General features: G+C 44.3%; 1 protein-coding gene across 1 annotated transcript in view; it reads left to right on the top strand.

Moving 5' to 3' along the window:
- DOCK5 (dedicator of cytokinesis 5) overlaps positions 1 to 25551 on the top strand; it is a 107054-nt gene that overhangs the window by 38804 nt on the left and 42699 nt on the right. The window contains exons 7-22 of the mRNA XM_040414874.1: positions 3924 to 4059; positions 4930 to 5087; positions 5171 to 5252; positions 9943 to 10072; positions 11212 to 11284; positions 11369 to 11511; positions 11998 to 12123; positions 12213 to 12337; positions 12422 to 12520; positions 14837 to 14909; positions 15171 to 15274; positions 16842 to 17010; positions 17118 to 17215; positions 22227 to 22316; positions 22468 to 22568; positions 25163 to 25297. Of these exons, the coding sequence (XP_040270808.1) occupies positions 3924 to 4059; positions 4930 to 5087; positions 5171 to 5252; positions 9943 to 10072; positions 11212 to 11284; positions 11369 to 11511; positions 11998 to 12123; positions 12213 to 12337; positions 12422 to 12520; positions 14837 to 14909; positions 15171 to 15274; positions 16842 to 17010; positions 17118 to 17215; positions 22227 to 22316; positions 22468 to 22568; positions 25163 to 25297 (1842 nt within the window). The remainder of the gene's footprint in view (positions 1 to 3923; positions 4060 to 4929; positions 5088 to 5170; positions 5253 to 9942; positions 10073 to 11211; positions 11285 to 11368; positions 11512 to 11997; positions 12124 to 12212; positions 12338 to 12421; positions 12521 to 14836; positions 14910 to 15170; positions 15275 to 16841; positions 17011 to 17117; positions 17216 to 22226; positions 22317 to 22467; positions 22569 to 25162; positions 25298 to 25551) is intronic.

The following is a 25551-nucleotide window of genomic DNA, read 5'->3' as shown; positions in this document are numbered from 1 at the left end:
TGAAAGTAGCCTTAGGGGCGAGAACCTGGGATCTTTCATCCCTTGTCCTATTCAGCTCTATTAGGGTGAATAGGACTTCACACTGTCCCTGCTGCTCTGTGCCTTGTGCACACAGCATCAGGGATGTTACCATGGCAACCAGGGCTTCTGTAGCGTCCTGGCTGCCATGGTAACTGATTGAGCCCCAGGCTTACACAGCTGGGGCTCCGATCAGAAGCTGCCACTGCACCACCAATGAGGGGGAGGGGAGAGGTCCCTGTGGCCACTGCCACCAATGATTTTAATACTGGGGGGGTTGAGAGGGGCTGGCGCACTGTGCCACCAATGATTTTAATGGGATGGGGGGTTGAGGGGGGCACACTGCACCACCAATGATAAATTTCCCCTTTATACAGGAGGCTGGTACTGGCAGATCAGCAGTTAACCCCTCAGGTGCGGCACCTAAGGGGTTAACTGCCTCTGATCGCAGCTACCTGTCAGCGGCAGGGTGCCGGCAATGCGATTCTGCTGCCGGCACCCGCCTCCTGTATTGTGTTAAAGACTGACTCTTACTATCAGGCCACACAGAGCGGCGCCCAGCGATGTCTCAGCACTCACCATTAGTTCTGTTCGCCGCTCCGTTCGCCGGCAGTGCTCCATTACTGTCTCCTCTCCTGCTCCACATGGTGCTGATTACTATCGGAGCGATGGGAGGAGACATCAGCTTCACTAGTGGGCGTTCCTTCTTCCTGGCTGTAGCGCTGTCCAATCGCAGCGCAGGGAGAAGGAACGCCCACTAGTGAAGCTGATGTCTCCTCCCATCGCTCCGATAGTAATCAGCAGCATGTGGAGCAGGAGAGGAGACAGTAATGGGGCACTGCGGGCGAACGGAGCGGCGCCCAGGACTAATGGTGAGTGCTGAGACATCGCTGGGTGCCGCTCTGTGTGGGAAATGGGAATAGTCCTATCATTGGTGGCTCAGTGCGCCCGCCCCTCCTCCGCCCCTCTCTCCTCATTGGTGGCGCAGTGCGCCCGCCCCTCCTCCCCCCCTCTCTTCTCATTGGTGGCAGCGGCAGCAGCACAGGGGGGAGGGAGGACAGCTTCCTTCTCCCCGTGCTGCTGAGAGAACATGAGCGCGCCGATAGCAGCGCTCATGTTCAGAGATACTAGACTGCCGGGCCGCAAAGATATTCACCGCGGGCCGCATGTTTGACACCCATGTTGTAGATGGTAGATTAAATTACAGCATACAATGTCAATCAGCTGCTTCTAAGGCCACCAGGATATTGTCATGCATTAAACGAGGCTTGGACTCGCGGGGCAGGGATGTGATATTACCACTTTACAAAGCGCTGGTGCGGTCTCATCTGGAATATGCAGTCCAGTTCTGGGCACCAGTCCATAAAAAGGACGCACTGCAGCTGGAAAAAGTACAGAGAAGAGCAACTAAACTGATAAGGGGAATGGAGGGTCTTAGTTATGAAGAAAGATTAAAAGAATTACATTTATTTAGTCTTGAGAAGAGACGTCTAAGGGGGGACATGATTAACCTATACAAATATATAAATGGGCCATGCAAAAAATACGGTGAAAAACTGTTCCATGTAAAATGTCCTCAAAAGACAAGGGGGCACTGCCTCCGACTGGAGAAGAAATAGTTCAGTCTCAAGAAGCATTAAAGCTTCTTTACTGTAAGAACTGTGGATCTGTGGAATAGACTTCCTCAGGACGTGGTCACAGCAGGAACAATGGACTGTTATAAAAGGGTTTAGATTCATTCTTAAAAGTAAATGACATTATATGCTTATAAAAATGTGTAGAAATCTGAGTCTCACTTCCTTCTGGGACTCATGTCCCCACCTATCCCTTGGTTGAACTTGATGGACTTATGTTTTTTTTTCAACCGTATTAACTATGTAACCTGTAATCAGGATCGACATATAAAGCTGATTAAATATTTTCACTGGGCATACTCCAATCATTCCTAAACTGTCTTTGTCTGTGCTCAAAAGTATTGTATTCATGTGAAAAAACTACTTTAAAAATGTCTCTGATACCATGACTAGGTACCAAAAGACTATACAGGCATGTGCAGTGAGCTCTTGAAGCCACGGTGCATACACCTACGCTCACTGCCCATGGACATATCGTGGCAGTGTATGGAAGTCTTCTGTGCCAGCATGAGATTTCACTTAGCTGGAGCTGACATCAGGAAACAAAGGGGCTGTGTGGGAGAGGCAAAGGGGGGCGTGAGAGCGGGGAGATGACTTGTGGCTCCCCTCAGGCAGGACAACACCCCAATAACTCCATGATGTACCTGGCCATTAGGTCAGAGATATTTTCAAAGATGTTGAGCATAGACAAAGACAGTTAAGAAATGAGTGTAAGAGGCACAGTAAGAATATTTAATCAGCTCTATATGTCAATCCTGATGACAGGTTCCCTTTAAACAGCCTTCCTAGCATAACTAAGATATTAACTCTTCCAAAACAAAAGCCTTTTATCAAAGAAAAATAGACAAAATTGGCTTTTCTAGCTGAGAGGCCTTGGGAATCCTCTGTCTGGGTTCTATTCCTATTTTGGAGACCACTTAGAAACATAGAAACATAGAATGTGTCGGCAGATAAGAACCATTTGGCCCATCTAGTCTGCCCAATATACTGAATACTATGGATAGCCCCTGGTCCTATCTTATATGAAGGATGGCCTTATGCCTATCCCATGCATGCTTAAACTCCTCCACTGTATTTGCAGCTACCACTTCTGCAGGAAGGCTATTCCATGCATCCACTACTCTCTCAGTAAAGTAATACTTCCTGATATTACTTTTAAACCTTTGCCCCTCTAATTTAAAACTATGTCCTCTTGTAGCAGTTTTTCTTCTTTTAAATATTCTCTCCTCTTTTACCTTGTTGATTCCCTTTATATATTTAAAAGTTTCTCTCATATCCCCTCTGTCTCGTCTTTCTTCCAAGCTATACATGTTAAGGTCCTTTAATCTTTCCTGGTAAGTTTTATCCTGCAATCCATGTACTAGTTTAGTAGCTCTTCTCTGAACTCTCTCCAAAGTATTAATATCCTTCTGGAGATATGGTCTCCAGTACTGCGCACAATACTCCAAATGAGGTCTCACTAGTGCTCTGTAGAGCGGCATGAGCACCTCCCTCTTTCTACTGGTAATGCAAATTTGCATATATTTGGGTTTTTGGTAAAATATTCAAATTAGGATTTCTGACAAAAAGGAAAAAAAATATCTGATGCTAGCTGTTAGAAATGCTAATTTGCATATATTTTCCTAGAAAGCAAGAAGAGCGTTGTGTACCCTATATCGCGTATCTTAACTGGTCTCCATAATAGAAATAGTACCCACCCAGAGGTCCCTGCAAGGCCTCTCAGATAGAATCGGATTTTCTATCTGCTTTGTCTTGAAAAATCTAGATGCAGATGTCAGGCTGGCTTAGCTATTTTCTATAGCAGCTCTGAGCTGTCATATATTTCTGTTTAGGCGCACGGACTGTAGGAGAATGCGCCTAATTTATGAGGAGGTGTATACGTCTCATCATAAATTAGGTGCATCCTCTGGCAGCACAGCGGAGATCAAGATCAGTGCAGAAAGCACAGGTCTTGATAAATCTCCCCCAATGTGTCATTTTGTTTATGAATAAGGTTGGTGCCCCGATCTGCCCCAGACAACGCATATATTTGCCTAGAAATCCAGAGTAGCATACTAGTCTCTCTTCCTCTCTCTACCCCTAGAGTGTTTTTGGGAAGAAAAAAAAAGTCCTAGGAGACAAGATAATGTTATAAAACAGTTGTTTTTTTAATCAAGACAATTTGCAACATTGCTTCATTGTTATTATGGATGCATTAGGGCAATCAAATATAGTTGCAGATCTGTACATTCCCTTTTAAAAGTGAGCTTTCTATCTTGGTATTTCTGATAGGCTCCTTGGTCTGGATCTTGTGGTCAGAGATGAAAATGGAAATATCCTCGATCCCGATGAGACCAGTGTGATTACCCTCTTCCGTTCCCATGAGACTGCTTCTAGGAGGATTGATGAGAGGATACAGGAAGAGAAGGTACAGAATGCTATGGATGACTGTATTCTGATATAATTCTGTAAAATTCTAATTGCGCAACATGTGATAACAGACTATATCCTCTAATGTGACCCTATCAGGAGGGACATGATTGGAGTATCTCTGGTGTTTAATTACCTGTGCCATGTCCTGGCCCTCAGATCCGGCACTAAGCATAACACAGACTATTTTGATTAGAGTGTTCCTTTAAAGTACTGTAACTCGTATTTGCCGATATCAAATAGTCATGAAAATTCAGTAGTTCACCATCGCTCTCATTCTTCAAGACTGGATATACTAAATGACAGGTTTCATAAAGCTTGAACAACACTTAGGACATGCACCTTAGTGTGAAACTTCAAATTTATAATCTAGAATTACAAAATGAGTGCTCTGTGCTGGTATTAGCTTACTTGCAGGCTACACACCCTGTTCAGTTCTATATAGGGCACAGAAAAGCCTTAAATTTATGCAGTCCTTTACTCTCTCCCTGCTTAGAGAAAGAAAGATGGATGTAGAGCACCAGATAGATGGTGAGATATAGATACAACTATGTAACTTGAATATCTTACCCAAACAAGAAAATGCTGGATCTCGTTGTGTCCTTAGTGAGAATTGGTTAAATAGTAAAGTCATGTGATCACAGCAGCATTGGCATTGATTGAAGAAAGCAATCTCTGCAATGTAATAGGGGTACAGTAAGTAAAATGTGAGCTAGCAGACTGGTAAAGATGACTATGACCGGACTGCAATTCCACTGTATCCTGTTCATAGATAAAAGGGTAGGAGAGCAGTACAAATGGCACAGAATGTGTGATTTAATACCGTGTAGTAATTAGGTTTCTTTTTGTTATTGCTTTTCCCTCTCAGTCCCAGCTGCAAACTCTGGATTGCCGAAGTCCTGCTATGCTCCATCTAGCTCACACGTACAGCCTGTATGTCAACCTCAAGAACTTTGTATGTAACATGGGGGAGGATGCAGAACTGCTGATGTGTCTTTATGACCCAGATAGTTCCCACTTAATTAGGTAAGGCCGTGTTAACTTATGTCATATCCAATCACAATAAGAAGCGTTACTGCAAAATCTATGCTCAATTTCTCTACCTGCAGTGAGAATTACCTGGTACGCTGGAGTAGTTCTGGTATGCCAAAAGAAATCGAGAAATTAAACAACCTGCAGGCAGTGTTCACAGTGAGTATTGCCCTACCTCTTCCTTAATTATTTTTGATCCTTCCTCAGTTGAAATACAATCATCGTCTGTGTATTTTATTGTATTTTCATTGTAGTACATACTGTATGTCTCCCTATTGTTTATTACATACAGTGCCTTGCAAAACTCCTTGAACGTTTCCACGTTTTTTCATGTTACATCCACAAACTAAACTTACTGTATTTTATTGGGATTTTATGTGATATGCCAACACAAAGTAAGTGTGACTTTAAAAAGAAAATGATACGTGGTTTTCATAATTTTCAATAAATAAAAATCTGGAAAGTGTGGTGTGCATTTGTATTCAGCCCCCCTGAGTCAATACTTTCATTGCAATCACAGCTGCAAGTCTTTTGGGGCATTTCTCTACCAGCTTTGCACATCTAGAGGATAACATTTTTGCCCATTTTTCCTTGTAAAATAGCCCAAGCTCCGTCAGATTGGATGGAGAACGTCTGTGAACAGCAATTTTCAAGTCTTGCCACAGATTCTAATTGGGATTTAGGTCTGGACTGTGACTGTGACGTTCTAACACATGAATATGCTTTGATCTAAACCATTCCATTGTAGCTCTGGCTTTATGTTTAGGGTCTATCCTGCTGGAAGGTGAACCTCTGCAGGTTTTCCTCCAGGATTGCCCTGTATTTAGCTCCATCCATCTTCCCATCAGCTCTGACCAGTTTCCCTATCATTGCTGAAGAAAAGCATCCCCACAGAATGATGCTGCCACCATCATGTTTCATGGTGGAGATGGTGTGTTCAGGGTGATGTGCAGTGTTAGTTTTCTGCCACACATAACGTTTTGCGTTTAGGCCAAAAAGTTTAATTTTGGTCTCATCTGACCAGAGCACCTTCTTCCCTATGTTTTCTGCCCCCTACATGGCTTGTTGCAAACTGCAAACGGGACTTCTTATGGCTAGCTTTCAAAAATGGCTTTCTTCTAGCCACTCTTCCACAAAGGCCAGATTTGTGGAGTACACGACTAATAGTTGTCCTGTGGACAGATTCTCCCACCTGAGCTGTGGATCTCTGCAGCTCCTCCAGAGTGACCATGGGCCTCTTGGCTGCTTCTCTAATTAGTGCTCCCCTTACCTGCGCTGTCAGATTAGGTGGGCAGCCATGTCTTGCTAGGTTTGCAGTTGTTCCATACTCAGATGATGGATTAAACAGTGCTCCATGAGATGTTCAGAGCTTGGCATATTTTTTTTATAACATAACCCTGCTTTAAACTTCTCCACAACTTTATCCCTGACCTGTATTGTGTGTTCCTTGGTTTTCATGATGCTGTTTGATCACTAATGTTCTCTAAAAAAAACCTCTGAGGCCTTTACAGAACAACTGTAGTTATACTGAGAAGAAATTATACACAGGTGGACTCTATTTATTTAATAATTAGGTGACTTCTGAAGGCAATTGGTTACACCGGATTTTATTTAGGGATATCAGAGTACAGGGGGCTGAATACAAATACACAACACACTTTTCAGATTTTATTTATTAAAAATTTTGAAAACCATGTAGCATTTTATTTTCCCTTCACACATACTTGCTACTTTGTGTTGGTCTACCACATAAAGTCCCAATAAAATACATTTAGGTTTGTGGATGTAATGTGAAAACATGTGGAAAAGTTCAAGGGGTGTGAATACTTTTTCCAGACACTGTATGGTTTTCTATTGTTCATCGCATATAGTATGTCTGCCTATTATATTTCATTGACATCTATTGCTACTTAAAGGGTATCCCACCTCCATTCATTCTCTGCCTGGATGAGGTGGCCATCAGTCATATCACCAGGCAGTTTGGGAGTTGGGGCCCCCGGTTCTGAATACAGGTGAGTATTCCTAAAATGGGAATACCACTTTAAGATCAATCTTGAACCGAATAACAAAATCTGAGGTATCACTCAATTTTCCTTTCTTAACCCAGACACTTCATTTATGAGGATCCCCTTTTGCACTTATGGCTGCCGTTAAAGGGAACCTGTCATCAACTTTATGCTGACCTCACTGAGGACAGCATAAAGTAGTGACAGAAATGCTGATCTCAGCGGTGTGCCACTCATGAGCTAAAAGTAAGTGGTTGCCGAGAACCAGCATCATAATCATTGCAGCCCAGGCCTTGGAAAGAGTCAAATCTACCTGAGAAGAGTCCTGGTTATTCATAATCTCCTGCTCTCCCGCCCATCTGCTGATGATTGGCAGTTCTCTCCTAGAGAGAAAGGGAGAAAACTAGGGAGAAGACTGTCAGTCATCAGCAGGTGGGCAGGAGAGCAGGAAGTCATGAATAACCAGGACTCTTCTAAGGTGGCCCTGACTCTTTTTAGGACCAGTCTGCAATGATTGTAATTTTGGTTCTCGGCAACCACTTACTTTTGACTTTTAAATGACACACTGCTGAAATCAACTCGCCTGTCTCTACTTTATTCTGCCGTTAGTATGGGCAGCATAAAGTTGATGACAGGTTCCCTTTAAGGCCTCATGTAAACTACTATATCCATTTTGCGGTCCACAAACCGCGTATCTGCAAAGTATGGATACCGACTGTGTGCATGCCCTATTTTTCTACTAGAATTAGCAAGAATGGACAAAAATATGACATGTTCTATAATTTGCAAAATGACGGAATTAATGGGTCTGCTTGCAATCCGCAAAAAAGTACGGATCGGATATGGGCCAAAACAGCAGTTTTGTGCATAAGGCTTAAAGGGGTTGTGCCATAATTGATGTAAAAAATTTAAATCAGACGTGATCTAGTACTTTACAGTTTCTTTCTAACAAAGCTAATCATCATCATCACGGTAGACTTCCCTTTTGCATGGGCCAATGATCAGTAAGATTCAGATTCATAGGAACATTCGCTCGGCCAATCATGGATCCACTGATCAGCTGTCAGCTCGATTCTCCATATGTTACTGACAATATGCATACCTTAGGGGAGGTGAACATTCATTGTCTCATATAAAGACTCTTTAATTGACACCGTCAATCAGTTGTTATATTGTCAGTCGGCGGCGGTATGGCCTCTATACCTGTCATTTAAGTCAAGTTTCTTCTCATGCTTCTCTAATCTAAAGGGGTTTAACTGGAGTTGTCATCAATATCAGATACGTTGGCGTCCAACTATTGGGGTTTGAAGTTGTTTGAAGTTGAGATCACATCCATTGGTCACATTGCAGAAACCAGGCTACGGAGCATGCGTGAGTGTCGGTGGGTGGATAGTTGTAGTAGTAGTAGTTTTACTCACGGTTCTGAAGCTCCCTGGACTGGTGTGCAGAGACTTGAAGGGCACACCGGTTCTTCCCTTCGGAGCACACACTGGTTCTTGGGATCTTCTTGCCTGATGGCGTTCAAGGTGTCCTTGATGTTGATGGTTTTACAGTGCGAGGCGGGGTGCACAGATGTTACCGTTCTCATGGCTGCGCAGGTAATCATAAGCCATAAAATGTCTCCTTAAAGCGGAAGCAGTCTTTCTTACTCTGCACTTTGCTAACTGACTCATGCTTTAGCATCCATTTGGGGTGTAATACCTCACTTTAGGTGATGCAACCAAAGGGCAGTTCTCCCTCACTACAGGCAAACACTTCTCCTCCATTTGTTGAACAGGTTGCAGTACTTACATTACATTTCCACGATATCCACCTTGGGATGTGGAGATTTTCCACAGCAGCCAAACTATGCTTTGGTGTGCTCAGGCACCTGAGGCTTCTCCTGAACATAGGTGCTGTAGAATCTTTTTTAAGACTGGTTATCTCTACAGATCTGTCTCTACACCTCTCTTGCTTCTGGTCCACTTTTTGGAAATGTTTTGGCTCTATCCTGGCTGGTACCAGGTCCAGGATGGGCTGGCCTGTCTGATACATACATGTGCTTCTTCTCTTAGCCCTTGCTAGGCTGGACTCAAACTGACTCTCGAATTTTCTGCCCTCTTCTGACTCCAGCCTCATCTAGTGGTGGCTAAGAATATGGCCTGTGGGTACCATACAGAAATATAGTAAATGTATTCATGACATGAAAAATACAATCTGCAGTCTTCTGCGCCTCCTGGAGCAGGAAGCTGCAGCATAGCCTATGTGCAGCTCAGTACCATTCAAGTGAATGGGCCTGGGCTGCAATAACAAGCACAACCACTATACGATGTACAGCGCTGTGCTTGGTATGCTGTGAGGAAGCCTCAGCACTTGTCCAATTGCTGCTGCCCTTTCAGGGCTGCTAATTGTTGGACCCCTAGCGATCTGGTATTGATGACCTATGATCAATATTGTATTCCATAAAACCCCTTTGAACCTCTTATCATGAATAAAAATAGGTACGTCCTAGGTATTTATATCCACCAGTCCTCAACCACCCTACGTTTATCATGTTCTGGTGGTGATGTCTTCTACTCCATGTCTCTTCATCTATGTATGAAATATGCTCTTAACTCTATTGGTTGAAAAGATTGGATAAAACACAAGCTTTCTGTCTTTTGCTTATTTTCAATCAGACGTGCAGTACAACATTTGGCTTCCCTTGCTTTTCCTACCCATGAAGTATCACCCTTTGTCGTCCAGCATTTTCTAGCACAGTCTTCCTTGATGTCTGCTACTTTCTTCTTTTTCTGCTTTCCTTGTTGATCTTGAACCAGATCCATTTTGTTTTTCATTGTAGTTTTGACCTCTCTCCTCTTCAGGACCTTAGCAGTCTGGATTTAATACGACCACGGATCAGCCTCGTGTGTCAGATTGTACGAGTAGGACACATGGAAATGAAGGATGGCAAGAAACATACATTTGGCTTGAGAAGGCCCTTTGGTGTTGCAGGTAAACTCAACAATAATCATATTTTGTATACATTCTACATTTTCAGTAATGTATTAAAATTATCCTTATGATATGGTCCTGGGCCACACCTAAGCACCCATTTTTATTCCCAATTTGTGAAGGGAAATTGGGAGAAAGGATAAAATGACACTGGGGATGTAGAAATCAAAATAAGACTATGGACATCTTTGCACCTTATTATTGTTCATTATCTTCCTAAATATGAAATTGACCAACTTTCTAAATAGTCTTCATTAAAACATTTCTTACCATTTTTCTACCGTAGAGTGTGTCTAAGTTCTTTACATAGCAGCAAGTGTTGCTGCTTCTGATATAGATCCATCTGCACACTGCTCCTGTTTCTGATGGATCTCTCTGCTCTTCCCCTCACTTCTTTCAGATGCGGACCCGTTCATTTTAATGGATGCTGTGTGCATCTGTATGTCCATTCTATGGCCCCGCAAAAAAATAAAAAATAAATAGAACATGTCCTATTGTTGTTCATTTTACAGACAAGAATTGGTGTTTCTAACAAAGGAAGAGACATGCTGATCTGCATAATGCAGAAATTACAAGCCCAGTATCTGTGTTTTGTGGATCCGCAATTTTCAGACCCCAATGCAGATATGGTCTTGTGATTTCCCCCTTAGAGATAGCAGCACTGTTGGGGGAACAGGATGTACATGGCAGATCAGAGTGTGGAGAGGAGGGAAAGCGTCCAAGTCTTCAGTGAGGGCAGATTACACAGGTTGCACTTTATCAAAGTGAAAATAGGAAGGAAAACTGTCACAGCAGGGGAAGGGGGGAATCACAGTGCAGAGAGAGAGATACACCCTTGTCATACTCTGCATGGATGGGGAGAGGGGAAATCATGCAGTCGGCATTGGTGTTTGTTAGAGAGGAGAGATCCCTCATGAGATGTTGAAGGGGAAATCAGCTGTGCTGGTAAATGGGATTACATCAGCACGTACTGTGCTTCTGGGTAATGTCCGTAGCCTTTAATTGTTATTGACCCCTGAACTCACTAATGATAATGGTGGTTATGGTGTAATGAGACTCAATTACAAGTCGTGCTATGGAACCACATGATTGTTACGTCCCTGGATTTTTATTTAGTTCTTCCTCTATGTATTTTGCAGTAATGGATATCTCTGATGTGGTCCACGGAAAAGTAGATGACGAGGAGAAGCAACATTTTATCCCCTTTCATCCGTAAGTCCCCCTTGCCTACAAACCCGTCAACTATTATCATTATATGAAGAAGGCTGTTTATATGGAAATGTAATTCACCCACAGAATGGCTAAGGAGAATTACATCAGCCAGCGGCAGCTCATCATGTCTCCTCTGAGCAATTCCCGGGTATTGGCAGAGAATGAACCCCTGACCACCATCTACAACAAGGTGATCGCAGCCAAGGAAATCAACCACAAGGGGCAGGGTATGGACTCTTATCTTACAGGCTGTTATCAAGCACTTGAAATAAAATCTTCTTTGGGAGACCACATCTTTGAGGAGACTACCTCTTTATTTAGAGCAGATTTTCAGTTCCATAGTATCCGATCCGTATTGGCCATCTTGGTTGCGCTATAAAACCATCTTCAACAGACTTTGTTAGGTTTTCTCAAAGAGGTTTCACCATATGCAGTTATGTAACCCCTTAAAGGGGTTGTCTGATCTCGCCATTGCTAAGGCAAGATAGCACTAAGCTCCAAACACCAGATGGAGGGGAAACACAAACGTGTCCCAAAAATTTAGATAAATCATGCTGAAAAAAAAAAAATCATGGATTCTGTGCTTAACTTTGTAGATGGATTTTCAAAATCCGTCATGTGAACATACCCTAACTCAGAAACGGCAAAGCTTGTTCTTAAGAAACATAAAGAAATTTTGACTGACATGTCCTTCTTCTCTTGGACTTCTTTAGGTCTCTGGATTTCCCTTAAGCTTCTTCCTGGAGACTTGAATCAAGTGCAGAAGGAATATTCTCATCTGGTGGACAGATCTACTGCTGTTGCTCGGAAGATGGGTTTCCCAGAAATCATCCTGCCTGGTATATATTGGTGTCATTTGCTTAAGCAGATTACTTTATTATAATGCCAGCCGATAGACATGATACATTTCTCCAATCTGATCTTCTAGGAGATGTACGAAATGACATTTATATCACTCTGATCCAGGGGGAGTTTGATAAGGGCAAAAAGAAAACTCCAAAAAATGTGGAAGTTACAATGTCTATCCATGACCTGGAGGGTAATTTACTGGAGGTACAGTTTGGACCCTGCAAAACCTTGATATTTTTTTTTCTTGTGCAGTGATGTGACCCTCAAGGATTTATTTATATTTTTTAGAAGGCAATAATTCCTGGAGCTGGACAGGAAGGACTTCCAGAGTACAAATCTGTGGTGTATTATCAAGTCAAGCAGCCAAGCTGGTATGAGACGGTCAAGGTTAGTCATCTATTCTATGTGAATTTCTTAAAGAGGACCTCTTGAGAGTCCTAAGATGACACTTGTGTTCTCCAGGAAATATTAAAGTTAGACCATCTTATTTTCTTTGAACTCTGTTACTCCCCCTGGAATTGTATAGATAAATTGACTATTGAGAGTTGAGATACGACCCCATGGCGCATGGAACAGGCCGCACAGGGCCCTAATTAAAGTGCTTTTTACTCAGTCTGTTGTTAATGGCCGCGCTGCCCCTGCAATACTGCACGGCCATTAACAATGCAGACTGGCTTAAACAGAGCGGTCTCATTAGTTTAATCAAGGCCCAGTGTGGCATGGCCACATGGTTCTTAATTGCAGCAAGGCCGTGGTCATACCATTCCCGTTGTCAGGAGGATGTGTCCCTACATAGTCTGACACTGACAGCAATCTGCTCAGATCCTCCTGCTCTATAACATGCTTCCTGCGTTGTCATGGTGACAGGTTCACGGATAACATTTATATGAAGGATACATACATTTCAGTGAAGGGTCTGATTTGTCTCACTCCGACCCTACTAGAAAAATAGATATTTGGTCACTGATTCCAAATTTACACTGTAGAGAGCGGTGCTCACTCAGTTTTGGTATGTTTCCCTGGGTCTGTGGTCAAACCAAGACAAACTTAATTAAGACCTCAGACCAGACCCCGGAGCAGACACCTAAAATGAATTCAGACCCCAGACCAGATTCCTAAACTTAAAGGGGTTGCCTCATCTGAGACATTGGTGGCATATCCTAGCAATATGGCTTCAATGTCAGATGCACAGCCAGCCTCCACTCATTACTATGGGAGTTCTGAAAGTACGCTTGCTCAATTTATTATATATTTTTTGGACTCCCATAGAAATTAAAGGAGAGCATGATGCACTTTCCCTCACTTTCAGGAGCCCAGTTTTGGAGGTAGGAGGTGGGACCTGCAACTATCTGACTTTGATGGCATATCCTAGCAATGCGCCACCAATGTCTGAGATAACACAATCCCTTTCATGACTTCAAACCAGACCCCAAACTTAATTAAGACTTCAGACCAGACTCCTAAACTCATTCAGACCCTGAAACAAAAGCTTAAAATGAATTATGTCCCAAACCAAACCCTTAAAATTAATTTAGACCCCTGACTAAACCCTTCTATTTAATTAAGACCCCAGACCAAACCCCAAAATGAATTCAGATTCCCCAGATCAGACAAAAAAGAAAAATATATACAGGTGCCACACACACACAATTTCCTGACTCTGATCAACATCAGGTCCTTGTGGGTCAGGTCCCGGCCGCAACTCTAGTCCTGACGGCAGACCTGCCATCATAGATGCATTAAAGAAGACCTCCTATGATGGAAGGTGTGTGCGGTTTGGACAGCTGGTCAGCCAGTTGAGCACCACTGCTGTGAAGGTATAGAATGGATAAAAAGCTAGTACCTGAACAGGGAAGACGGTAGATTGTGTTTTACTGTACTGCCATTGACTGCCAGGAATCTCTGAGAGAGAGGAGGACCCATTGGATGATGAAAAACACAACCCTGTGAATGATACTAGCACTGGTAGTCTAGATTCTCTACCAGAATTGTACAGCACCTTCATTTCTGGCTAGAGGTCCACTTTTGCCTAACCTTCTACTCAACCAAGGGCTTTCCTCTTACATGGTTAAAGCAGTCCATTCACTGGTCTAGCAGCCCTCTCTTGACAGTGATATTCATGTCCTCCTTTCCAGCACGTCCCGGGAGTGGCAGCTGTAGTTATGTAAGCCACGTGAAGCAGCGCCAGCAGCGAGGATGCCAGCAGATTCTTGTCCTTCTAAACAGCTGGCAGAGAATTTAACTGCAGAACCAAGGATACTGTAGGAAGTTAATTAGACACTTTAGACAGCACTCCCTATTCTTAAATATGTATGCACCCAATATGTGTATTACTTTAACCCCTTAGGACCAAAACAAGATTAAAAATTCTTTTGTAAAAAAATTTTTTATAGAAATATTTGTATGCTGACCGTATTTGCAGGCATTCTGGCAGGGATGGGCAGTCTGTACAGCTTTTAGGGATGCACTGAAAACTTGGAGCCCATTGTCACCATAAAAAGAAAAATATTAGCGCCCTCTAATGTCTCTCAGTTTACATGCATGATGGACTGGCGTACCAACGTGGGGCCAACTACTAAAGATTATCAAGTCTTCAGTAGCAGAACCATTGGGTTAAAAGTTTATACTGACATTATTTTAGAGTTCAATTTTTATCTTAGGCCGTTCCTTCTTACTTGATGCTCATCCATTCTGTCTGTGCAGGTCTCCATCCCCATTGAAGAGGTCAGTCACTGCCATCTCCGCTTCAATTTCCGGCACCGCTCCTCTCAGGAATGTAAGTCTAGTATGTTTTTGGAAGTCTAGAACATTTTTTGTATCAGTCCTGAAGATGCAATGATTGATATTAATTATAAATTTGCACCCATATACGTAGCTTAAAGCTGTTGAGTAGCTTAACGAGTTCCTTGCATTTCTCAGAAACATAGTGCATAGACTGTAATGCTTCCAGTTAGGTCTAAGATGACCCGAAACCATTGTTGTATCTTTGAATTTGCCCAGAGGCTCAGCAGTATTTGCTTTCTTTGCCTTCTGCCAGCTCGGGACAAGTCAGAGAAGGTGTTTGGAATGGCTTTCGTCAGGCTGATGAACCACAATGGGACAACACTACAGGATGGATTTCATGACCTGATAATTTATAAGGTAAGAATAGTATCTTCCTTAACCCTCACAAGGTAGTGTGTTTCTTTTCTGGTCAAATTCCAAGCTTGCAGTTCATAGAATAGTCACAGGTTGATGGTAATAGTGCTGAAAAAACAATAGCATAGTCCGGAACGGACTGTGAGAGATGGTCAGGATGTGACAAGCAAGGAGACGAGAGATAGGAGTGGTTAGGGATGAAACCAATAGTCAAAGCCAGGAGAAGAACAACAGGTATCAGGTGAATTATCGAAAGGGCAAGGTTACAGTGATATCCAGGCAGAAGACCAAGGTCAGGGTCAAAACAGAAGTCAAGATCAGAGTCGCAAAGCACAGGAAGAGGAGCCAAGCGGTAAATACCTTATTCTGCAAGCAAAAGGGTGCCCAATAAATAGGCCACCAGGGTTTCACATCATCTTAAGATGTCAGTTGCCTTAGCAATCCGAGTTCATGCAGACAGAGGAGGCGATCATGCTGGTCCAGCAGTGTCGCAGAAGACACAAACCATTGCTGAAACAGAAAAGGCAACCACATTTGGCCTTAGGAGCTGAGGCCACCCAGAGGGACTCGCTGCAGGAGCCAGGTGAGGTGAGTAACATTTTCACGGTTTCCTGAACAGTTTTTTTTTTTTTTTAAGGAATTCAAGTGATGTGGAAAAATGGCTAACTGTGACCATTTAAGTGTTCAGAAGGATGGAAAGTATCATCCCTGGCCGCTTAGAAACAGGAGTCCTAGGGAGGCATGCCAGATGAATTATCTTGCTCCTGCAGAATGACTCGTAGAGATTACAGAGTTAAGACAAGCCATTAATACTTATAAATAAAAGCATATGTGGCTCCTGGGATTATCACCTCTGCTTCCTATTAACTGGGTACTACTGCCCCCTGTACTTCAATTGTTGGTAGGTCATCTTACTGAATGCCTTGTCTGATGGGGCTGTCTGGCTTTTTCTAGAAGAATGCATACGTAGATGAAAGGAACATGTAGGTGCATCTAGTCTGCCCATGTGATGTAATTTTTATTTGCTTCTGACGACTTAAAAGGGTCGTCTTGCTTCAGTAAGTGGCATTTATCATGTAGATAAAGTTAATACTAGGCACTTACTAATGTATTGTGATTGTCTATATTGCCTCCTTTGCTGGCTGGATTCATTTTTCCTTCACATTATACACTGCTCATTTCCATGGTTACAGACCACCCTGCATCCCATCAGTGGTGGTCGTGCTTGCACACTATAGGAAAAATCATCAGCCTCTCTGGTGGCCGGTACCATGGGCAGTGCAAATAGGGTAGTGTTTTTTCCTATATTGTGCAAGCACGACCACCACTGATGGATTGCAGGGTGGTCATAACCATGGAAACGAACAGTTGAATCCAGCCATCAAAGGAAGCAATATGTACAGTAAGTGGCTTGTATTAACTTTCTCTACATAATAAATGCCCCTAACTCAAGTGAGACAACCCGTTTAAGTAAAAAATTCCAATATTTTTCCAGTTTTTATTAACAACCCTGATTTTGTTGAGCAAAGTGGATTTAATGCAAAACATGTTGTAAATCTACAATCTATAGGGTGATAGCAAGAAGTCGGATGATGCCAAGATGTATTTGTTGCTCCCTGCTACTAAGGAAGAGGAAGAAGAAGTCCGTTCTCCCAGAGGACATGCACCTAGTCTAACACCTACTAAGGACAGCTTCCAAATCAGCACCTTGATCTGCTCCACCAAGCTGACACAGAATGGTGAGGGCGACACTGTGGTACTGGATTGGACTTTGTGTCTGTGTGTTAGGGGATTTTATGTATGTTGGTGGAGACATGACTGACCATTTTTATGTATTTGCCACCAGTCGATTTACTTGGTCTCCTCAACTGGCGCTCTAACCCTAGACCTATATCCCAAGCACTCCGCAAGCTCATGGAAGTAGATGGAAGTGAAATCATGAAGGTAAGTCTTAAGAAGATGCCTGGTTTCTCCCATGCAAATTATACTAGATGGTCGGTCGAAATAGGCAGGTTCAAACGACAGTCGTCTAATGTTTATGGCCACCTTTACCTTAAGCTGCCCACACAACAAAATGTAAAGGGGGTTGTCCAGGTGCTTTCAGTGGTGAGCCCTGGTGCCTTGCAACACTGATGTCCTAGATTCGTATCCGACCAATGACTTCTGAAAGGAGTTTGTATGTTCTTCCCATGTTTGCGTGGGTTGGACAACTGCAAGTCCGGCTTCTCTAACCCCCAGCAGTCAGAATGCTAAGCCATGCAAATGCTAGAGTATATTCTAGTATTGATTGGGGGAGGGGTTCCTTGTTATGTAACTGCCATCATCGGAGGCCACCAGCACATCAAGACAAACTGGTTTGTTTAAAAAGACCCAAGGCTGTCCCATTTTCTATTCCTGTATTACGCTCTTAATGCACGTTGCTCAAAATGGCAATTCAAGAACAACTGGTCCCACAAATAAAAACAAAACCCCTTCCACCACAGCAGAAAAAGTTTTAAAAACTACATGTCCGTAAAGAGGTTCTCCAGAATTAAACAGTTCATGACCTATCCCTAGTATGGGTCATCAATATCAAAACGGTGGAGGTCCAACACCCTTAACTGCCAACTACCAGCTGTTTGGGTGGAGTTCTGGTGCCAGAAATACAAAGCTCCTTCCACTATGAATGCACTGCTTCTCCCATTTACTTCATTGGGATCAGTGCGGCAGTAACCAGCTCCATTCTGGAACCAGACTTACTCCTGAACAGCCAGTAGTGAGGGGTGTTGGACCTCCACCGATCTGATATTGAAGACCTGTTCTTGGGATAGGTCGTCAGTTGTTAAATCCTGGAGAATCCCTTCAAAGAGGTTGGCTCATCTGAGACATTGGTGGCATATCGCTAGGATATGTCACCAATGTCAGATAGGTGACCGGACTTATCTCTACAACAGGGCTCCCAAATTGAACGAGAGCGCACTGTGCATGCAAACGCACTCAGCTATTTTCAGAACTCCTATAGAAGTGAATGTAGGGAGGCCGATGTGCTCATGTTCACTTTGGAGGCCTCATTCTAGAGTAAGGTGGGACCTGCACCTATTTGACATTGGTGGCATATACTAGAGATATGCCACCAATGTCTCAGATGAGACAACCCCTTTAAGGACAAAATTGTCTATACCTTAGGCCTCATGCACACGACCGTATTTTTGGTCCATATCCAATCCGCATTTTTTGCGGACCATACACGGACCCATTTGTTTCTATGAGTTTGCAAAATAAAAACCAACAGCACATGGGTGTCATCCGTGTGCTTTCCACATCCGTGCAGAAATTGTAGAACCAAATTATGGAACCTGTCCTATTCTTGTCCGTTTTGTGGACAAAAGTAGGCATTTTTTTACTGTGCATCGTGCAGACATTGCGGGGTACACACGGACAGCATCCGTATTTTGGAGATCGGCAATTTGCTGACCACAGAACAGATACGGTTGTGTGCAGGAGCCCTTCTAGTTACACAGCAACAGATAACATGCACATATCTGGTAACATGCTGTAACAGTATTTGGGGTGAATCATAGGCGTGCGCACAGGGTGTGCCGTGTGTGCCTGGGCACATCCTAATCAAGCCTGCTGGCCGGCGAATACAATTTTGGAAGCGCTCATTAGTACCGGAGGACCAGGAAGCAGTGAACGCTATGTACTTACCGCTTCCTGGTCCTCAGCTGTCAGCTGCGCACAGCGTGAGGCGCTTTGTGACGTCACGCTGTGCGCGCCAGTTCAGAGCACAGCCGACAGCAGGAGGAAGAGGATCGCGGGCGGCGAGGAGCGCCGTCGTCCAGGAGCAGAGAGGTAAGTGTTTTTTTATTTTATAAAAAATGAGGCTGCTGGGGGCATAATAGAGGCTAATGAGGCATAATAGAGGCTAATGAGGCATAATATAGGCTAATGAGGCATATGGGGGCTAATGAGGCATAATGGGGGTGTGACGGTCTGGTCAACTGCCACCGTCACGGGTCCCCTTTTCCTGCCCGGATCGTAAATAATGCTGTCAGGCGCACTCCCTCAGGCATGAAATCATCCCACACATCAGCTGAGGCCCATTGCTGTGTAAACCATGAACTGAACTTTATTGACACACACAAGTTTATACAGTGCACATAACTCCTCCCCCAGTATCCTGGGAGATAATTGAGTGACAACATAAGCCACCCCCCCCTCCCCATGTGTCACATCCTTAGTTGGCTGTGGTAGAACTGTGAACAAGAGTCAAACAGTGTTCATGATGGAGGGCATAATAAAGGGCTTTCCTTCACACTGCTCCCTCCTTGCTGACAGCTCCGGCAGACACAGATGGACCCTTTTCGGGTCGACTTGGGGCTGTCTGGGTAGCCCCTGAGATACTTAAGCTACCAACTCCATTTGCCTAGACAAGCCATCCGCATTCCCGTTCAGCTTGCCAGGCCGTTAGTGTATAGTGAAGTCGTATGGTTGTAGGGCTAGACTCCACCTGAGAAGACGGGCGTTATACCCTGCAACTTGGTTGAGCCAGACTAGGGGATTGTGGTCGGTGATGAGGGTGAATGCACGGCCATAGAGAGAAGGTATCAGGTTTTTCAGTGCCCAGACGAGAGCTAGGCACTCTTTTTCGATAGCTGCATAACTGACCTCTCTGGGAAATAGTTTCCGACTCAGATAGGCTACTGGGTGCTCCCCTCCGTCCTCTCCGACCTGGCTTATCACTGCCCCCAGTCCAAACATGGAAGCATCTGTGTGAACGATAAAACGTTTATTAGGATCAGGGGCGGCGAGAACAGGTGCATTTACAAGAGCTTACTTCAGGGTTTGGAAAGCTGTCTCACACTCTGGGGACCACAGGACCTGTCGGGGCAGGTTTTTATTTGTCAGGTCTGACAAGGGTTTAGCCAGGGCGCTATAGTCAGGGACAAAGTGTCTAGATCAGGCATCCTCAAACTGCAGCCCTCCAGCTGTTGTAAAACTACAACTCCCACAATGCCCTGCTGTAGGCTGTCCGGGCATGCTGCGAGTTGTAGTTTGAGGATGCCTGGTCTATAGTAACCAGCTGTCCCTAAAAAAACCAAAACTTGTGTTTTGGTACGGGGAGTGGGCCAATTGGCAACAGCCTCAATTTTAGCAGACTCCGGTCGTCGTCTTCCACAACCTACCCTGTGTCCCAGATATTGAACTTCCGCCATACCAATGTGACACTTCTGGGGTTTCAAAGTCAAACCAGCTGCTCTGATCCTGTCCAATACAGTACCTATGTGGACTAAGTTGGGCTTCCCATGAATCGCTAAAAATGGCTATGTCATCCATGTAGGCACACGCAAAGTCCTGGAGCCCATCTAGGAGACCATCTACCATTCTTTGGAATGTAGCTGGGGGATTCTTCATCCGAACGGCATGACCCTAAATTGATACAGGCTGAACGGGGGTGACAAAGGCGGATTTCGGAACAGCATCCTCGGCTAGGGGAATTTGCCAGTAGCACTTGCATAAGTTGATAGTAGTCAGATACTTCCCCCTAGCGATGTGGTTCAGCAGTTCGTCTACCCGGGGCATTGGGTAGGCGTCTGTAACCGTCTTATCATTTAGTCTACAGTAATCTACACAGAGGCGGGTCGTACCGTCCCGCTTTGGCGCTAGTACCACCGGTGGGGCCCAAGGGCTTTCCGCATGCTCAATGACTCCCAAACGGAGCATCTCCTTAATTTCCTTACGCATTCGTTTCCGGACCGCCTGGGGGATGCGGTAGGGGGTTTGCCTCAACGGAGCCTGGCCTGGGGTCTGTACCCTGTGGGTCGCTAGTCTAGTGTATCAGGGCTCCGGAGAGAACGTGGCCTGTTTGGCTTTCAGAAGGGTGATCGCCTGTGTCCGCTCCTGTGGTCCCAGCCATTCCCCAAGTGTACCAACTCTATGGCCCTTTCTCTCTGGTCACTCCCTAGCAGATCAGGTAACGGTAAGTTATCCGTATCCTCAGATGCTCGGGGCACATACGGCCGCCACTTCTTCCTCTCTCCCTTTGTACTCCTTGAGCATATTGATGTGAAATGTGCGCTTCACATCCACATTCTCACAGCTGGCAACAGTGTACGTAGTGTCACATATCTTCCCAATAATCTAGTATGGTTTCTGCCAGGCAGCCTGTAGTTTGTCATGCTGGACCAGTTTAAGTACCATAGCCTTCTGTCCCAGTTGAAAGCTACGGTGCCGGGCCTTCCGGTCATACCATACCCGCTGGCGCCGATGGGCCGCCTGAAGGTTCTCATGTACCATCTGCATCAATGCCTTCATTCAGTCCCTCAATTCCAGCACATACGCTACCACCGGGGTCCCTGTCGATTCTGTGGCCCCCTCCCAATGCTCCTTAATTAGATCTAAGGGTCCCCTCACTTGCCTCCCGTATAGCAGCTCGAAGGGCGAGAATTCCTGCACTTCCCGGTCCGCATTTCCGTTCCCGAAAAAAATAGAACATGTCCTATTCTTGTCCGCAATTGGGGACAAGAATAGGCATATTCTATTAGTGCCGGCGATGTGCGGTCCGCAAAATGCGGAGTGCACATTGCCATGTCCGTGTTTTGTGGATCCGCAAAACACGTTACGGACGTGTGAATGAACCCTAACTGATGGAAATAACGGACCAAATAACTGAAGTCTGAACACAGATGTATGTACCTAAAATAAAAATAAAGAACAATTAGTCCAGCAAACTAAGGAGGCTTCATACAAGTTGGTTGTCCTAAAAGGAAAAAGAAATATGACTGGAAGAATACCAAGAGGCAAAAACAAAATGCTTTTGGAGGCCAAAAATGATCTTCAAGGGATTAAATGGATAATATCGACGTGAAGTGCTATTTGTGTATATAGTACTAGGAGGACTTGTCTTTGGTGGAGATAATTCTCAATGTGGCTCTTGTCTTGGATATGTCTGACTCCTCTGCTTCCTGTCGCTTAGTTCCTGCAGGACACACTGGACGCTCTATTCAACATAATGATGGAGGGACAAGACAAGGAGAGCTGTGACGTGCTGGTGTTTGATGCTCTGGTGAGATGGAACAGATGACCATGTATCTTCTGGTTCCCATGTATCTTGTTTCCTGGACCCTTAGTCCTCCCCTTATTCTTTGGTGTCCTTCTTTTCATCCTGTCCTGGTATTTTCTTCTTATCATTCACTCCTTTTGTCTTGTTCTTTCAGGTTTTTATTATTTCTCTGATCGCAGATATTAAGTTTCAGCACTTTAACCCGGTCCTGGAGACCTATATCACCAAGCACTTCAGTACGACTCTGGCCTATGAGTAAGTAGGAGATCTGATGAGACATGTGGGCCTCTGGCTGCTGCTGCCATCATGGTTACCTCGTCTCTCCTGGACGTTTCTAGCACCTTCATAGCTGCGTCCATCAAAATGGTTGCTTTTCTGTTCCTTCATAGAAGCAAGCAAACCAAAAGAATGATGCCCCCAGTGTTGCGGTTCATTGGGCTCTGTCACAGTTTCTCTGATTTTGAGAAGGAGACAAGCTCATAATGCTGCAAATATGAAGGAATATCTGACAGAAATGTGAACATGACTTAAAACAGCAAATTTGACCATGTAAGGAGACAGGGCGAGAGGGAGGAAGACAAACTTTGGTTTCTTATTTGCAGGAGGTGACAGTCCGGGCAGGAGGTGGATATGAACCAACATGTGACATCCACTTCTCTGAGGGACATTTTGTGCCAGAGTGGTTGTCACCTATTCTCTCTGTACACCAGGGGACTTTACACCATAATGCTGAATTGCATTCTGGTCCAGAACTGGGATTGTTGTTAATCTATGTATGTGGCCGCACACATCCATAATGTTCATAAAATCAATGTCAGTGGAACATTCCTATTGATGTCTGTAAATAATATCTGCATCCGAACCTGACAATTATACAGAGATGAGCGGCGCTACCTTGGCACTGCTTGTCTCTTCCTGCAGAGTCATCCTGGTCACTTGTTGGAATTTGCTTCTCCTACGTCTAGCACTAATTGACTGACATGTAGAGATCATTTTTACAAAAGAGGTTCTCCAGCAGCAGCTGCAGTGTGCATTATACAGGTCTGTGTCGCAGCTGCTGCAGAACATCCTTTTATATATGTCTGCTGCTCCAGAAGCACACCTCAGCTTCTGCAGAACATCATAACACACATCTCAACTGCTGCAGAACATCATAACACACACCTCAACTGCTGCAGAACATCATAACACACACCTCAACTGCTGCAGAACCTCATAACACACACCTCAGCTGCTGCAGAGCCTCATAACACACACCTCAGCTGCTGCAGAACCTCATAACACACACCTCAGCTGCTGTAGAACCTCATAACACACACCTCAGCTGCTGCAGAACATCATAATACACACCTCAGCGGCTGCAGAACCTCATAATACACACCTCAGCGGCTGCAGAACCTCATAATACACACCTCAGCTGCTGCAGAACCTCATAATACACACCTCAGCTGCTGCAGAACGTCATAATACACACCTCAGCGGCTGCAGAACATAACACATCCGCTGCTGCAGAACATCATAATACACACCTCAGCTGCTGCAGAACCTCATAATACACACCTCAGCTGCTGCAGAACCTCATAATACACACCTCAGCTGCTGCAGAACATCATAATACACACCTCAGCTGCTGCCGAACATCATAATACACACCTCAGCTGCTGCCGAACATCATAATACACACCTCAGCTGCTGCAGAACATCATAATACACACCTCAGCTGCTGCCGAACATCATAATACACACCTCAGCTGCTGCAGAACGTCATAATACACACCTCAGCTGCTGCCGAACATCATAATACACACCTCAGCTGCTGCAGAACATCATAATACACACCTCAGCTGCTGCAGAACGTCATAATACACACCTCAGCTGCTGCAGAACCTCATAATACACACCTCAGCTACGGAAGAACCTCATAATACACACCTCAGTTGCTGCAGAACCTCATAGTACACACCTCAGCTGCTGCAGAACATCATAATACACACCTCAGCTGCTGCAGAACATCATAATACACACATCAGCTGCTGCAGAACATCATAATACACACCTCAGCTGCTGCAGAACATCATAATACACACATCAGCTGCTGCAGAACATCATAATACACACCTCAGCTGCTGCAGAACATCATAATACACACATCAGCTGCTGCAGAACATCATAATACACACCTCAGTTGCTGCAGAACCTCATAGTACACACCTCAGCTGCTGCAGAACATCATAATACACACCTCAGCTGCTGCAGAACATCATAATACACACCTCAGCTGCTGCAGAACATCATAATACACACCTCAGCTGCTGCAGAACATGGTGATACACACTTCAGCTGCTGCAGAACCTCATAATACACACCTCAGCTGCTGCAGAACATCATAATACACACCTCAGCTGCTGCAGAACCTCACAATACACACCTCAGCTGCTGCAGAACATTTTTTTTAAAGAAAACATTTTATATCAGTCAGTAGTTGACAGGGTATCTCCTTCTCATTCTTCATAAAGAGGTTCTGCAGCAGTTAGGTGTGTATGATAAAGAATAATGTACCTTTTTCTATAAATTATAATGATGTTGGAGTCTCTTTGAGTTTTGTAATTTGTATGAATCTTCTCAGCCTGTGGTCTCATGATGTTACTGGTCCTGTAACTCCTCGTGACTATTAGTATTCTTATAATCTACAGTGGGGGGGATTTTTTTTTTTTTCAAAAGGTAAGCTTTAAGTAAAATCTGCTATCCTGCCTCTCCATATGGACAGGATGCACGGATTATAATTTGCTTCCATTATGTCATGCTTCTGTTCAGTCATTCATTTGGGTATTTTTTTAACATGTCTGTAGGAAGCTGATCAAGGTGCTGACCTGGTACGTGAGGAGCGCTGACGACCCAAGTTGCAGGGAGATGCTCTTCTCATCCCTAAAAGCCATCAAGTACTTGTTTTGGTTTATTGTCCAGTCCAGAGACCTGTACCTAAGGTGGGTGTCGTCATTACTTTACAACATTGGGGGGAATTTATCCCGCCCTGCACTCCTGAATTCTTACTTCAAAAATATCACAAAATAGAGATTTGCATTTTTTTCTTTTGTCTTATTTGCGCATTTGCAACATTTTGCATTTTTACTCCACTCACTTCAGTTTTCAAAAATGAATGGGGAAGTGAAGGCGGTTAACTTGTCGAGCGGATTTAAGGCAGTTTTACAGCTGCAACTTTTTAAAAAATCCCAAAAAT

This window comes from Bufo bufo, chromosome 1, assembly GCF_905171765.1.
Source record: "Bufo bufo chromosome 1, aBufBuf1.1, whole genome shotgun sequence".
Lineage (NCBI taxonomy): Eukaryota > Metazoa > Chordata > Amphibia > Anura > Bufonidae > Bufo > Bufo bufo.
Note: the sequence above shows the minus strand (reverse complement) of the source record. Positions and strands in the feature narration are given on the sequence as shown.